The sequence below is a fragment of the Anarrhichthys ocellatus genome, unplaced genomic scaffold (assembly GCF_004355925.1).
Source record: "Anarrhichthys ocellatus isolate YVR2014 unplaced genomic scaffold, GSC_Weel_1.0 scaffold91, whole genome shotgun sequence".
NCBI lineage: Eukaryota > Metazoa > Chordata > Actinopteri > Perciformes > Anarhichadidae > Anarrhichthys > Anarrhichthys ocellatus.
The window spans coordinates 133,243-149,326 of record NW_022280121.1 but is presented as its reverse complement, the minus strand read 5'-3'; the positions used below and the strand labels follow the sequence as shown (position 1 = coordinate 149,326).

Here is a 16,084-nt window from a genome sequence, read left to right as displayed (position 1 = left end):
CCTGTTTCCTGTTGCTGATAATTTGCTATTAATTATACATCCCCATCTCCGGATTCATGCTCATAGGGTAAGGTAGAGGAGCTGGCAGGGGATTGGAAAGCTCTGGATGGTCGACTGAGGGAATCTCTCCAGCCACCCGTCTCTCCATGGACACAGCACCAACATGTCGTCCAGCACCAGCAGCTTGGTAAAGATAACTAGGATTGCACTCGTGATTTCTCTCACTTCTGTATCTCTAGCTCTATTCTTTTATAAATCGTCAATAGTTAAGGGATGAAACAATGTAACTTCCCATTAAAGTATTGAGCCTTTAATGGGACAGAGGAAATGAGATATTGGATCATTAACAGGAGGCGACAAACATATAAACATGTACTCGTAATAAGTACTCAGGTGGCGGATTTGAAATTCATTCTAGGCTTGGCTTAATCTGGTGCATGAAAATGCAGAATAAAATAACAAATAAGAGGTGAGCAACAAAGTCCTGCTCGTGGAACACGAAACCAACCCTGGTGCCTCATTCATCATGATTTAGTGTGATGCCACAATCCCCTGAGAGCCATTGACGGCAGCACCTCCTCTCTCGCTCTAACATCTTAAATGTTCATTGCATCATTTCCTCGTAAAGAAGCTCTATATGTCAACATGACCTGCCTTTTTTCCCCCCCCGTCCCTGCTCCAGTGTCTGCTGTCCCCTCAGCCGTGCAGATGGCCAGCCTGGTTAGCGAGGACCCTCGCCACCAAACCCCGCACACACCGGACAGCGTGGCGCCCACCGACCTCAACGAGACAGCTACCGAACTGGCAAACTGGCTTCTCCTCATCACACAGATGCTGAAGTCTAATATCGTCACTGTGGGGGACACGGAGGAGATCAGGACGACGATGGGACGTCTTCAGGTGAGAAATGGGGAGCAGAGAGGACAGACTGAAAAAGGTTGACAGTGTGATTGTGTGATGAACATTCATTAATGGAATAGTACATGTTTTTTGTGAAAACTAAACTGTCCTATGAGCTGTACACTTTGTGTTAACAGTGTGTGCTTTTGTGCCTCGTCCTTGGCAGGTGACAAAGAGTGACCTGGAACAGCGTCACCCCCAGCTCGAGGACATTTTCACCCTGGCACAGAACATTAAGAACAAGACCTCTAATCTGGACGTTCGCACTTCCATTACTGAGAAACGTATGCAGAAAGCAGTTTAAAACACAAAGACAGCTTGTTTTTCTTTCATTACAATGTCTTGTTTTCTAGGTGGTAATGCTCATTACGTTCTGTTTTTGTGACTGCATCTGTCTCCGTCTAAAGTGGAGAAGGTCCGCAGCCAGTGGGACAGCACTCAGCATGGTGTCGAGGCACGGCTTCAGCAGCTGGATAACATGATTGGCCACAGCAACTACTGGGAGGAGCAGAGGCAGGAGGTCAACGCTCTAATTGGGCACAACGAAGGACGTTTCCACAACCTTCTTCAGCAGTCCAGCGACCCCCTGACTAAACAGCTTGCTGACAACAAGGTTAGGGAAAAGTTGAACTGCTAGACTTTCTCTCCATGTCCTCTGGGTGTCTGTCCTTCCGCTGGTCATTTGTTGTGAATCTATATCCGCGTCATTACGGTGGATTAGAAATGTACTCGAGGGGAATTTGTCTGCTCACTTTCCTAATTGAGAGAAAAATCGTATACGAAAACCAAACTTTACTTTAATATAAGTATTAGAGCTCCTTTAACGAACTGTATAAGTCTGTGCAAGGTGGGAATGAATAAATCACCTCTCTGCAGTATCACTTTGAACCCGAATAGCATCCGTACACCACATCATCCATCATTTTAATTTGAGATGATGACTTCTCCGAGAGTTTCTGGAAACAAATTCTGCCTCATGAGTGTGTCCGACGCATTACAAGAACCAAACACTAGAGGGCAACTGAGTTTAATAGAATCCGGCAGGTTGGACACACACAGCTATCTGCTCCTAGTTTGTGTGGTTTTGTGATGATGAGTAATTGTCCATTTAAAATGGTGAAGTGTACCTTTTTGTTAAAAGAACAGGAGGCTGGGGGTCAAATATGGATGACTTATTTGCTAATGCTAAATTTGAAATAATGATATGGCCTCATGAATAACAGTTGTGGTCTTATGTAACCTGCTTGATTAAGTAGAGGTTAGAATAACAATGTCAGATTGCTGAGCAGTGGAATGGCAAATGTCTTTGTGTTTCTAGTGCCTGAAGTTTAATTTGATTTTATAAAGTTTGTCGACTAGGTCATTCATAACTAAAGCTGATACCAGGCCAAAAGGGCTCTGCCAACAGGGCCCTTCACAGTGACACGGAACTGTTGAGTCACATTTGTCACATTTTCAGTCCCGGTGATCCTAATGCCACCGATTGTTTTATAGGCGTTCCTCCAAGACCTGGGCCGAGGCCAAGCTGCAGTTGTGGCCTTCAACGAGCTGTCCAATCATCTTTTGCGGGAGTATTCTATTGACGACACCAGGAGGATCAAAGAGGTCACAGATGAGCACAATACTGCCTGGAACAGCATCAACAACAGGTGCGCACACACACACACACACACACACCTGTTTACCTGTGCATGCAGTTTGATTGTGTCACATGCGGGGGCTGCTATTGCTGCCAGTACTTAATCATGCACTGCCTGCTACGGCAGTTAAACTCCTAAATCTTTCTACATGTGAAGTCACGTATTTGACTCATCGTTATTGATCGGCAGGGCAAGTGACCGCCACGCACATCTGGACAGTGAGCTGAAGGGCCTGCAGATGTCTCTCAGGGAGCTGGAGTCCTTCCTCAAATGGCTCCAGGAGGCAGAGACTACGGTCAACGTTCTGGCCGACGCCTCCCAGAGGGAAGACCTGTCGCAGGACTCCGCCCATGTGAAAGAGCTGAGGCGACAACTAGAGGTAGGGCTATAAACAGATAGAGAAACCTTCCGTGTGTGTGTGTGTGTGTGTGTGTGTGTGTGTGTGTGTGTGTGGAATCTATGCACAGGTGCTAGCCTATTATCTCAGTGTCATCCTCTATTAGCGCATCCTTCACCATTAGGTGTGTGCGTGTGCGTGTGCGTGTGTGTGTAAGTGGCGGGTTTAAGGTGTGTGAATGAGAGGGCATACAGAGGGCGTGTGAGTGCTTGTATGCATTGAGTGCTGCTCACTCATTGATCCTCTTGTCCTGTGCTGCTTAGGAATTCAGTGTGTGTGTGTGTGTGTGTGTGTGTGCTCGCGTTTATGTGTGTGTGTGCTAGCGCTCCCTCACACCAGCTTGTCATTTACCCAGACCTCCCTTCAGGGATCTGTTGACACACATCATCTTATGCTTTATGTAACGTTTTAATCCCCAAATCGCTCCACCTCACCCTTACAATGGATAAAACGGGTACTGATAGTCTCTGTTTTGAAATTCTGCCCCTGTCAGCCGCGACCTCATCTCTTTTGGATTGTACACTGAGGGGCTGTCATTTGCACAACCTCCTTTTCAGATGTTGGTGTATGTGTGTGTGTATCCAAGCTTCCTCTTGGTCTTCGGATAAACTCCTTGTCCCTGAGAAATTGCTGCAGTGTCGTACATCTTCTAGAGAGACCGAAAGCTTAAGGCCAATAACATTTTTTGGTTCCATTGTCTTGAATGGCACAGTTCTATCACTCCCGTTTCCAGGATCCAATTAGTTAAAAGCAGGCCAAGGTTATAGAAAAAAAATTACAATGAATCACTGCATGAATGGCCACAAAGATTTGTGAGGATTCATTAACTTGGTTTGGACGGGAGGCTGAGAGCCTTTTGCAGCTCATTGTTAAGCCCTGGCTGGATATAGTCTTATACAATTCTGACCATTGAAAAAAGGATATTATTATCACTTTCAACTGCCCGTTACAGGGATCTATATTTGTTGCGTCAAACATGATCCATCATTTTAAGCCCCACTGCCAAAGTTGTAAAAGGACACTTTCTTTATACTATTACATTTTATTCCTAAAAAGTCATCTCTAAGGTCAAGTGTGGGGTAAATATGGTTAAAGTAATCAAGCTGAAATGTAGATTACGCAACAGTCTGAGGCTAACGTCTCTAGAAATACTGGCACATTAACATATCAGATCTTATTGAGTTGATCATCGCATACCATTTTTTGTTTTTGTCTAAGTTGGAGTCATGATTTATGGATGCCACTCGTGTAGAAAGTGGAACAACAAAACCAGATTTGAGCCTCAGAGGATGTGTGTGGACACGGAGAGATGTCTCCACAACCCTTTTATTAACTCGCAGTGATTGCTCTGCCACCGATGAGTGTCGGCTTTCTTTAATCACAATATTTGGCCACAAGCCATTGTCATTCTGACTTCTTTTTAAATAACGCTATCTGTTTCCCTCTGCTCTCCACTCTTTATGCTAAGCTAACTGAACCACCTACTGGCTCTATAGCCACTACTTACTGTACACGAAAGAACATGAAAGTGCGATCAATCTTCTCTTCAACTCTCAGCAAGAAAAGCGAATACTTATGAATGGAAGTTACATTTTAGGAAATATATCTGTTTGCTTTTAGACTCTCGTAGATTGAATACTTAAAACACATTTTTAAGACGCTTCAAAGTGCTTCACTGTAATAATGTTTCACGATCTTGGCATCGGAGTTACAGGAGAGCATTATGGATAAAATCCTTTATTAATGTGTTGTACAATGTGGTATAGTTCATTAATGGGGGTGAGCACATTATGTGTAAATCCAATTTTGTCATAAAGCAGTCCTGCTCATTAATTTCCAACATTGTCTTTAATGGTGCATTACATCCGGAGTCATAGTTACCGCTGACTAATTTTATGTCATCTCGTAGTATATAATAAGATCATATCTCCTAACTGTTACTGGAGCCGGTATGTGTGGTATAGCTTATATAAGACCCCCCATCACAGCACACCTCTCATGTAGAGCGATGGGGGGTCGCAATGATGGCATCAGCAGAGAAGTGCAAAGGTGCACACAGCGGGAGGAGCTGCTTTTTTTAAAATCAAACTCAACTTCTGCATCTTTCGCTGTGGGCATCAGAAATGTACGTGTGTGTGTGTGTGTGTGTGTGTGTGTGTGTGTGTGTGTGTGTGTGTTGACCACAGCAATGTGAGCAGCAGAGACATACATGCCCCCCACCGACTTCTTAGCTGAGACCCGTGTCAGCGCCATTTAAAACTGAGCCCCCGAAGCAGAGTTGGTACTTTGTGGACCGATCGGAGTGGACGCTGTAGCCAGTTAAACCTTAACTAAACAGAGCACCTCAGTAAGCGCATCATGATCCCCTCTCCTAGTGACTCTGTGACTGTGACTGTGTGTGTGTGTGTGTGTGTGTGTGTATCTGTGCACAGGCCTCTCGGTAAATGATGATTACTCTAGCTGGCTGCGCAGGTAAGCCGCGTGGTTTAAAGGAATTTGTTTGTGTTCATTTGTCCTCCTCCGCCTCGGAGTCTCCCTTCATCTGTATGAAGAGACATGGCAAGCAAGGGACCGAGTGCTGTGATGCAACCCCGTAGTGCGCGTATGTGTGTCAGTTTGTGCTCATTTTAAATGCACGAGTCATAGTTACTGGCAGCTGTCGGTGTGTAGCATGCTGCCGTTGGGCAATACAGATGTTTTTTTTTATTTTTTATCCTCACTTCAAATAGATGCCCCTTGTCTTGTGGTTGGGAGAAAGAGAGGCTTTTTTTGTTTTTTCAGCAGCACTTCAAATGAAAGTCAAGAGAAGGAGTCCAGGACAACATGAACGGGTTTAAAATCCCCAGCGAGTGTGATACTGTGTGGTCAGTGGCTCTGCAGGAGCTGAGTGGCTGCTTTATGATAATCTCTGCTGATTGTTCACCTCTCTCTGTTTCTTCTCCTGCTTCGTCTCTTGATGTCATCTCTCCGGTGCTTCCAACGGATTTATTCTCGACAGATTAAACCGTTTTCTGCATCGATAAAAGTTGCTTAAAAGCCCCTTATCTTCTCTTGCCCTTGTCCTCCTACCTTCTCTTCCCGCTGCTCTATTTTCCTCCCACTTTCATCATTTATCTGCAGTTTTCCAGTAAGACCTCGCTCTTTTCCTCTGATAGTCTTTTGAAAGCTGCATATGGGCCACATAAACACAACACATAACAAACACATGTGCTCTCTCTCTCTCTGTCTCTCTTTCTCTCCCTCTCTCCCACACACACACACTGAAGTATTTTTTCGCTGCTGTGTTTTTCCTGTTTCAATAATCTTCAGTGTTTGTCAACATAGATAGTATTTTGGATTATTACATGATAGTGTAGATGTATGCTTTGGCCATCTGTTTTAAATACTTATATGAAAGTGCAAATAAAATTTGTGGGAAATAGTGTTTGATTAGGCTCATGGCTTTAAACACTATATGATACCAATGAGCGTCAGCTGGCAAATGGAGAAGAAGCTGATTAAAAATGCTTTGTTGTTGCAACTGGGAATTTGCTGAATTGCATTGACCCTTAATCTGAAAGTCCGGCATTCGTGGCACGCACATCAGAAATTTAAACTCTGTGATTGGACGTTTCCCAAATGCTCTCTAACTCTACACACAGGGACACAGGTTTGTAATTTTTTTACTTCTATCAAAGAAACAGATTTATTTTTTATTTTTTAGTTGCTCAGCTTTTGTCCTCATGATTCAACCAGGAGAGTTTCATGTCCATCCATGACTTGGATGTGCTCAGTCACTAACATTGCCAAGGCAGAAGATGAATGGGACATTTACTTCCAGGAACCCTGGACGGTAGAAATAACTCCTCCCTCTCCGTGACTCTATTGTGTGTGTGCATCTCATTTGTGCACCGAGTTCTCGCTCAGTCGCCCTCTCTCACTCTCTCGCTCTCTCTTTCTCTCTGCCTGTCTCCCGCTCATTGATCTGTTGGTTGCCTTGCGTATAATGTCATTCTACCTTCACGGCAGAGGCAGTGTTTGTCCTCCCTTACACTGCTGCTTTTGATCCGGCTCTCTCCCTTTTCTTCCTCCGCTCTCTCTCTCTCTCTCTCTCTCTCTCTCTCTCTCTCTCTCTCTCTCTCTCTCTCTCTCTCTCTTTCTGTGATCCAAAAGGAGTACTATGTCCCTCCTCCTCTCCATCTCTCGCCGGATCAGTGGCAGTAAAAAGTGAACCGCGCACGATCAGCTTCTCTTCTCGTCCAGTACAACTCGTGCCTTTCCTCTCTCCTCTCCACCTTTGCTCGCTGGCACTTTCCACTCTTGTCTCCCTCTTGATTTTATTCCCCCTCTCGTTCTTTTTCTTCTTCATTTCTTTTTTTTTTTTCTTCTTCGTCACCCTCCTCCGACTCTGCCGTCACAAGTGATTTGTTTGATTCTCTTCTGGCTCTGCAGTCGGGGGGTGCAAGTGTGAATGTCCGCGTGGAGGAGAAAGTGAGTGTCTCGTCTTGTCCTGCTCGCCGGCATCGTGTGTGTGTGTGTGTGTGTGTGTGTGAGAGTGACTATTTATAAAGAGAGAGAGAGATAACTGAGGCTGCACGCACTGTGTGTGTGTGTGTGTGTGTGTGTGTGTGTGTGTGTGTGTGTGTGTGTGTGTGTGTGTGTGTGTGTGTGTGTGTGTGTGTGACAAAACATGGGGGCATGCTGAGCTGAGTACGCTCGCAAGTGTGTGTGTGTGTTTTTTTTTCTCTCTCTCTGTGCATGTGTGTGTGTGTGTCTGTGTGTGCGCATCACATCAGCTTGGCTGGGGTCTGGTCGGCAGGCTAGGGAGAGGGAGAGGGAGAACAATATGAGCGGGGTAGGGCAGTGCTAGCATGCGGACCAGGAGCAGGCTGCTGCAGAGTTGTAGCAGTCTTAAGATGATGGCCATGGTCCGGACCTCCCTCCAGAAAGTGGTGGTCTTCCTACACAGGCTCCAGAGGATGGCCATCTCCTCGCCGCGCTACCAGAAACTCTGCAAGGTACGTGGAATCCAGGAGAGAGAGAGAGAGCGGCCGGAGGACCGGGAGTTTTTGTTTTTGTTTTTCCATCCTTTCCTTTTAGATTAGTTGGAAGTTTCAACATGTGTCCAGTTGATTCTTTTCAATTCATTTTTACTTTGCTCTCAAAACTTTCATGGCATGTTTTGGAGGCTTTTGGATTTGTTTTTAAGGCGATTTTTTTTCCCCCAATGTAAATTTCACAAATCAGGAATGGCTCGCCAAGTAATCCATCTATGCCACATCCATGTGATTCTCCTTTATTTTGAGTCTTTTTTTATCCATGAGTCATTTGGTTGTCAAGACATTCTGTTCCAGGAGATTTTTCTTTTGCGTCTGTCACCTCTACAGTATGTTGTTTAAAATACATATATATATTATATTTATATATGCAGTATATACCTCACTGACTTGAGGACTTTTCACACTTTTTCTGCATAGCAAATAATGACTCCAACGGTGTGTCCCTGTCGTGGTGAGTGTGCACCGATGTCTGTGTGTCTGTATATTGTCTGTTTTCAAGTGAGTTTTGACTCTATCGTGGTGCAGGCATAAACAAACTAACAAGGCAGAGAGTAGAGGATGTGCTGTCTTTGAGTGAGTGCATCGTCTTGAGGCTTTGCGGTTCGCGAGGGGCATCCTGACAGGATATACTTTGTGAGTGAAAGGAGACATGAATTCCTCAGTTGTTCAGAGGATTGATGGGAGAGTTTACTCTATAATGGCCAGAATGATTAACTCCCTTAATTCAATTAATTTACCCAAATCGCACGCAGCAAATTCATTTGAAAAGAGTTTAACATACTTGTGTTCTTGATGTTTAATACAAAAAACAAAGCCAGTCGTATTACAGCTGTTTGTCAGCTCTGTCGAGTTCACCGTAGAGGAAGCAATTGCTGCTGTGTGGTGGACTTGTTGTCATTTTCTACCACTGCTGTTCACTGTTGATTGGTGATCTTCATTGCTCTCTCTCTTCCCTTGCACAACATTGACCTGCTCTCAGTAAGAGGGCAGAGGGGACCAGCTGTTGAGATTTGACAGTGTGAGAGACTAATGCATCAGACCAGGTTCTGATTACACACCAGCTTCAATCATGCTCCAACAAACATGTGGTGGTTGGACTTAATCCATCTTTAATCCATGAATCCATCGCTCTTTAGGGCTCCAATCTTTTTTTTTTTCTAGTGCATGTGTTTCGCTGGTTTTATCAGTTTACTTTGTATTTATGCCAAAGCGTGTGACGATGTCAATTTAGTGTATTTTACTGTATTTTACAGGTTTGGTTCACCTCTCAACTCTCCTAAAGAAAGGGAAACATTGAATGGATTAGATAGATGACCCAAGGACAAGACTCTGTGAAAAATTGAGTGCGGGTGAGAGCAATAAACCGATCTTTCAGCATCAGTAATTTCTTTCTCAGTTATTTATCTTGTTGATGCTTTGCTTGTTTCTGATTGTTTAGCTAATTCTGGGGAAACCAAGTGAAATCCGATCATCCCTGCAGGTGTAAAGAATCTGCGCATTCAATACTCTTTTCTTTCATTGTTAAGATTGTAAATCCGCTTATTTGGCTCCGTTCAGCACCCTTAGGCTACACCTTCCTGGAATGCGTCCCTACCGGTGGGAGCCATCAGTCATTCCACACTCGATTACCCTCCCCTGGGTTGCATCAGTCATTCCAGCTTCGTTTGGCCTTCCCTTGGGGGGAATCAGTAATGCCGGGCTTGTCCTGCCTCCCTAGGGTGCGCTCACTGGCTGCCAGACTGGAACAGTGACTTCTGCGTGATGGATTTGCTCGGGGCTCACCCTCTGGGGTCGGGCCATTCTTTCTGCTTCAGGACAGCGCTGGTCCTAAAACAGCCCACATGGCTGTTGTCTGACTTGGGATGATACGCACTTGAATAAACTAGTGGCCTCCTCTTATATTGATTTAAATGATACACAACCACTGAGGGAAATAACTTGAGAGAAGTTATGAAAAGCGTCAGATTAAATATTCTTTATTTTCCATGGGAAGATAGTGTATCGATACCAACCGGTACCTGAAAATCAGCATATCAATAATCATCAGCTGATTTGTCTGACCAAATCAACATTCTGGGTTTTATAGTACATACAGGCTTTATTTTACTCTTGGTAGCCCAGTTAAGCTGCAAAGCCAAGCTCATCTTCTAAAACTTAATGACCGCCATCATATTGGTCTCTACTATGTCTCAACTGGCAGGATAAAGCAGGCTGACCGCCGTGCCAGTTCAATAAGCTATGAGTGATGGGGAACTTTATAAAGTCTCCTGAGTCATAACCAACTAATTGTTTTTTCTTCTTCTGTTAATCGTGCTTTGCTGGTAGCGTTTGGGTCTTTGTGGGCCCCTTTAACAGCACTCATTATGTTGATGTATAATACTGCGCTTTGCAAACTTTGCAAGCAGAAGCCATTTAGCTTCAACAGTTTTTAGAATTGCATCTATTATTTGGTGCTTATATTGTGTTTTTTTTTCTTCTCCCGCTTTCCCAATTCAAAGCAATAATGTTTAATGAGCTAGTAGGCAATTAGGGATATTTTACATCTATACAGTGCTGCTCCCCAAGGCGTTGTTTATGTGTATGGTCCTATAGTGTATTTATGCCACACACAGAACCGCACTCCCTCCCATTGAAGACACCAGCTAAATTCCTTAAATGTACATGTGAATCATTGTTCTGTCCTGATTGTTTCTTTTCACATTAACTTAACTCTCGGTCCTTCTTCTTTGCTTGCATGCAAATTTGTGCCATGACTAGTTTACTGGTTAAGAGCACTTCTGAGTAGCATGCCTGGTTAGCTCACACTGAGGCACACAGAGGGCCCCTGCAGCTCATCTCATCTCCTCACTTTTGCTCCATCTCTCTCTCTGTGTGTGTAATCACTGGCTGCGAATTGGCTGAAGGAGCCACCTCCCTCCTGAGGAGTGTCCTCCTACTCTCATTAATGTGGCATTGGCTCCTACTGTTTGTGTGTGTGTGTGTGTGTGTGTGTGTGTGTGCATCCAGCCAAAACCCACTGAAGAAACAGCCCTAGAGCCTTGACAGAGTGTAGTCATGCCATCTCTTTCCTATTGTTTTTCTGGCAAACATGTTGGCCTTTGTCCTCTACACTCCATCCACCTTTGCTTGTGGCTCACTGTTACCCCAGGACAGGTGACTCAGGCATGGGCGTGGAGCCCAGCTGCCTGCCCTTCCCGTCCTTGAGCTCCAATGGGGTCCTATGGGTTATTAGCAAGTGTTAGCATTAGCAGTTAGAGCCTCAGGTGCCGCTAGATAACTCGTCCCACTGTTACCTGGCTCGCACTCAAATCACAGATTTTTTTTGTTTCACGCCTGCTTAGACAAATTTAGTGTACGGACACACATGCCCACAATGCATTCTGTTCTCTCACGCACATTTATTCACTCAACCACAAGTATATATACACACACACTTTCTTACTCCACAGCTAGGCCGAGTGATGAGTCACAGACGGGAATTATATGGGAACAGATTCATAAATGTCGATCATTTAAATTCATCAAGACAATATTGGGAGAGAGCAGGGCCAATACAAGAAAATGAAGTCGGGATTCTGCTCCCAATCAACATTACATGTAAATGACCGCAGCTGGACCTGCTAATGGCAGTGGTGGTGATTTGAAATAGCACTTAAATCATGGATACAGCACAGAGTCAAGCTGTTTTCCTGTTCTCAATTGGCATTTCTGGAGTGACCGTTTGATTAGGAGGAGAAACTCCCCATGTAATTGACAAATGCCATCCTGGGATTAGATAAAAGCAGCAATAAACTATATTATATATTACTAGATGCAAATTTAAATGGAGAGAAAGTCGTTCAATCTCCCTGCCTCCCCCCCCCCCCTCTCTCTCTCTCTCTACTTTGTCTCCAACATCCAGTAAACCCATTTATTGAGCCATTGTTGCTCGTGTGCGTCGGGTTTGTGTCTTTGTGCACTACAGCGATGGATTTTGTGCACACACTTCCATTAGTGGCTTTCAGGCAGCAGCAAGCTAAACCTGCTAATGCATGTGTGGTTTATCGTCTGATGGAATTTAACGGTGCTGGACGCTCTGTCACCACAAGCCCTTCAACATGCGATGGTCAGGGCAACAGCAGCTTGTAGCCAGGGTGGAGGGAGAAGGAGGGAGAGACAGACACAATGCTATCCATGGAGAATTACATTTGTATTTATTTTATGGTTGCATTAATATTGCTTCAAACCTTTTCTGTATTGGTTAGATATCGTGATCGAAACTGCATTGAGTAAACAAAATAGATTTTTACAGGAAATGTTGAGGTCTGAAGCCAAAAGGCGATTAGCTTAGCTTAGCATAAAGACTAGAAGCAGAGGGGAAAAGATAGCCTCAGAAATTCAATCTTTGTCTCACACACAACCATACAAGAACTATGTTAGTATAAAATTGTCAAAGTTACGTAGAATATTTAAAAAAGACAAAGTAATGAATGCTAACTTTCAGTAGAGTACTCGACTTTATACTTGAGGCTACAGACACATTTCAGGTGTGCACTAAAGGTACTGAAGTTCAATACACAGCTGTACTGAAACACTTGTTTGTTTTCAGACAGCAGATTCAGCCGAAACTCTCTGACTCACCTGACATCATGATCTATGGCCGGCCCAGACTTCCAGCACCAGATCACACCAAGTTGAGACAGGATAAAGACTGCGATGTCCTGCTGGCTCAGTGGACAAAAGGCACATTCCACATAGCATTGAACTCCGTCTCAAGATAGAAAGAGAGAGAAAAGGGGACACATTGACTTAGAGTGACCGGAGAGAGGCAGGAAGCAGTGATGTTGCCAGCTTGAAGTCTCTCTGACCTTCCACTTCCCCCCCCCCCTTACATTGCCCGGACCGTTTGCCACACCGAGTCTGGGGTCAGCCTAAGTGGGGGGAATAAAACGAGGGGTGCAATCATTTTTTCCTTTGCTGCTCCTTCTATTCCTGGTCCAATGGTCAAGCTACAGGGACGAGGCCTGAGCTCTGCCCCCCCGCCACTGTCCCTCCCTGCCAATATCTATGGTAAGCACACAAAGTCGGTGCTGACTCACAGCCCGTATCGTATGTGAGCGTCTGTACCTCCGTGGTGCTGACAAATATCACAGTCTCAGATTGGAGGAGTGATTACGACGTGTAATCCTTGCTCGAACACACTCACACACATAGTGTCCCCACACAGCCAGCCTCACACGCACACAATCGATAACGTTAGGCCGGAATAGTGATCAGAAGGGTATAGACCTATTTATTATTAAGCGGATTTGACCTAGAAATCACATACTTCTTTCCTCCTCTCGCCGTTATTTTCTCCTCTTTTCTCCTTCACTTGTCCTTCCTGTCTGTTTACCCACTTTTACTTCAACACTTATTCTTTCTATTTAGTGTTCCTCTACCTTCTGGCCATTTTTCCTCCCCTGTCAAGGGTAATTAATTCCTTAAAAAGAAGTGGCACATTTGCTGAGAGATAAGTTTGTTCCTTTTACGTCTCAGTGGTTTGCCATTTAATTTCTGTGGTGCACTTAGTCCAAAGAAAAGTATTTCCTCTGCTTTGTGGAAGACACATTTTAGTGATTTACCACAAAAGTCTTTGTTTTGCTGTTTCTGAGTGTTGCCCTTTTGGTAGAGACAAACATATCTTTTTATAAGGAATCAACCTATTAAGCATTTGTTAGCTGGAAAGTATGGCACCACACTCTCCCCTCATGCTGTACCTGTCTGTTTCCTCTTCTGTTGCCTCTTCCAATTTCCCTAAAACCAGCCCTCAGTAAGTTAGCATATGCTCTGGCTCATATCATCCTCTTTCCATTCATGCCGTCATCTGCTCTTTGCATGCCACTCCTAAATCATTCATGCTCTCCCTCTTTTCCTCCCATCCTCCTAAAACCCTCTGCCCATCTCTTCCTCAAGTTTTACACAGATGGTGTCCATGCTACTTGAACATGCCTTGATGTCACACTTATGACGCAGATCATTACATGCTGCTGACACATTGATCAAATGCTTTCTCTGACACGGTAACGTCTAATTAGGCAGGGTCAGATCTTCTTTGGGGGGCCAGTTTCCATCACTGAAACTCCCACATCATATGTGGTTTCGCCTTAAGTCGTCTGTTTTGCTTCTGTAGAGCTTTTTTGAGTGATAAAGAGCTTGCTTAGCAGCCTTTTTAGAATGCATGAGAGGATGTAAAAATCCTCAGGTTAATGATGAAATACAGAAATACGTCAACAATGTATCAAAGAAGACTTTACTTAGTGAATCTTCTGAATACCTTGTTGATCAAAACATTGAAAATTCAATTAAAGGTAGTTGGGGGATTCAAAAAAGGATGCAGAAGAAGTACAACAGAAAAAATAATACCAAGGACAAGGTACAGTGTTGGAGGAAATAACAGTGTGCGTTGGTTAAAGGAGGCGCGTAGTGCAGTGAGCATCCCCTCAGAGGTAAAGTCGGTGTCGCGGCAAAACAAAGAGTTACTGAAAATGGTTCCACTGTTATATCACAGGGAGATTAAAGATAAATCGTGCTATATATAGTTTGTAATCTGCAGTAGGCTACAGCCTGCAAGAGGAGCCGGAGTCAAAATTGATATGATGGGTAGTCGGATGCACTTCACAGACATATTAGAGTTAGCATAATATCTTAACTTTGCCCAAAGGAGTTCTTGCTGTTGACATACAGTTTGTGCGCAAAGCAGCTTTTGGTAAAACTAAAACGACACATTAAATCAGAAATGTCTCTTTCACACGTCGTGGTTAAAAGATTAGACACGAGACTGCGCCGTCAAATGTGTGATATTCAAGGAAGTTGACAGCGGGATCAGAGATGACAGGAAAAGGATCAGTGTGAGCAGCGAAAGTGTTTGTGGAAGACAGTCCAACATAAGCTTTAACTCCGCTTGAGTGGTACCTTCACACATCGGACCATGGACATCAAAGCGAGTTCAGAGCTGTTAGACGTGACGAGGAATCGCATTTGATTCACCACAGGGCTGCAAGTGTGGGTGTTCATTAGTTCAGCGTATTTCATAGTTATCACCCAAATGTCGGAAAAGAGGGACATTTTCACTCATCACCCCGGAGGGGATGAGTCTAACTTCCCCGAGAAGGAAGCAAGGAGGGTGAGTCAAAAAGCAACAGAGGACAGAAAAACATGACAGAAAAGAAAATGGCTGCCAAGTTTGTTTTGCTTTTTTTTCGGGGAAAGAACTGAGGTGAGGCAAGACAGACCATGGTATTGTAGAAGGATAGAAAATGAAAAATATATTTGACAAGGAGAAGTGGGAATTTGACATGCAGAAAGGTTGGGAAAGATGGAAAGAAAGAGGATGAAGAGACGAGAGCCCGAGAGAGGAAGAAATGGTCGATAGAAGTGTACAATTGCTTTTTACATCTTTGAGGTTTGCAGGGTTGATTTGAGGGTCACCGGAGAGACAATCTCACACACACACACACACACACACACACACACACACACACACACACACACACACACACACAGACAGGATCGATCCAAGTGCTCATTTTCAGTCAAAAGCATATTCTCAGATTGGACATGGGGTGAAAATTAATTTATTGCTTCAGTACATCGACTACAAGGACTTCATTTTCACCGACTGCCTTGCTTCCCACTGTGGACAAAAGAGAAATACCAGCAAAGCCTATTACACATCTGTAGCAGTTTACAGCCAGGTAGGTCTTGTTGAATGTCTCCCTCTTTTAGTCTCTGTCCCCTCTTCAGCGTGTGTGTGTGTGTGTGTGTGTGTGTGTGTGTGTGTGTGTGTGTGTAAATTAGTGTGCGTGCCACTTCGTGCCTGCTAAATATCATTGGGATTAGTACCGGGGGCTTAATTAAAAAGCAATTACCTTTGGTCGCTGTGGGCGACGCTTGGCGAAGAGTAGCTCGACTAATCTGGTGAATGGTGCGATGGACCCTCAGCGTGCATGACACACATAAACACGCACACAAATTGTGCAATTGTCTGCTGAATTAAAGAAGGATTAAAACAATTGTTAATTAGTGAAGAGGGGTAGAGGCTAAAACGGTCGAGAAGGGGCTTCATTCCCCTTTGCCTCTCGTAGCCT

The 16,084-nt window shown here is 44.3% G+C and overlaps 1 protein-coding gene across 2 annotated transcripts in view; it reads left to right on the top strand.

The window, feature by feature from the left end:
- LOC116398807 (utrophin-like) overlaps window positions 1-16,084 on the top strand; it is a 97,906-nt gene that overhangs the window by 51,877 nt on the left and 29,945 nt on the right. For both annotated transcript variants that reach the window (XM_031875456.1, XM_031875455.1), the window contains 6 exons: window positions 67-187; window positions 683-900; window positions 1,067-1,184; window positions 1,308-1,513; window positions 2,395-2,549; window positions 2,730-2,919. In XM_031875456.1, the coding sequence (XP_031731316.1) occupies window positions 67-187; window positions 683-900; window positions 1,067-1,184; window positions 1,308-1,513; window positions 2,395-2,549; window positions 2,730-2,919 (1,008 nt within the window). The remainder of the gene's footprint in view (window positions 1-66; window positions 188-682; window positions 901-1,066; window positions 1,185-1,307; window positions 1,514-2,394; window positions 2,550-2,729; window positions 2,920-16,084) is intronic.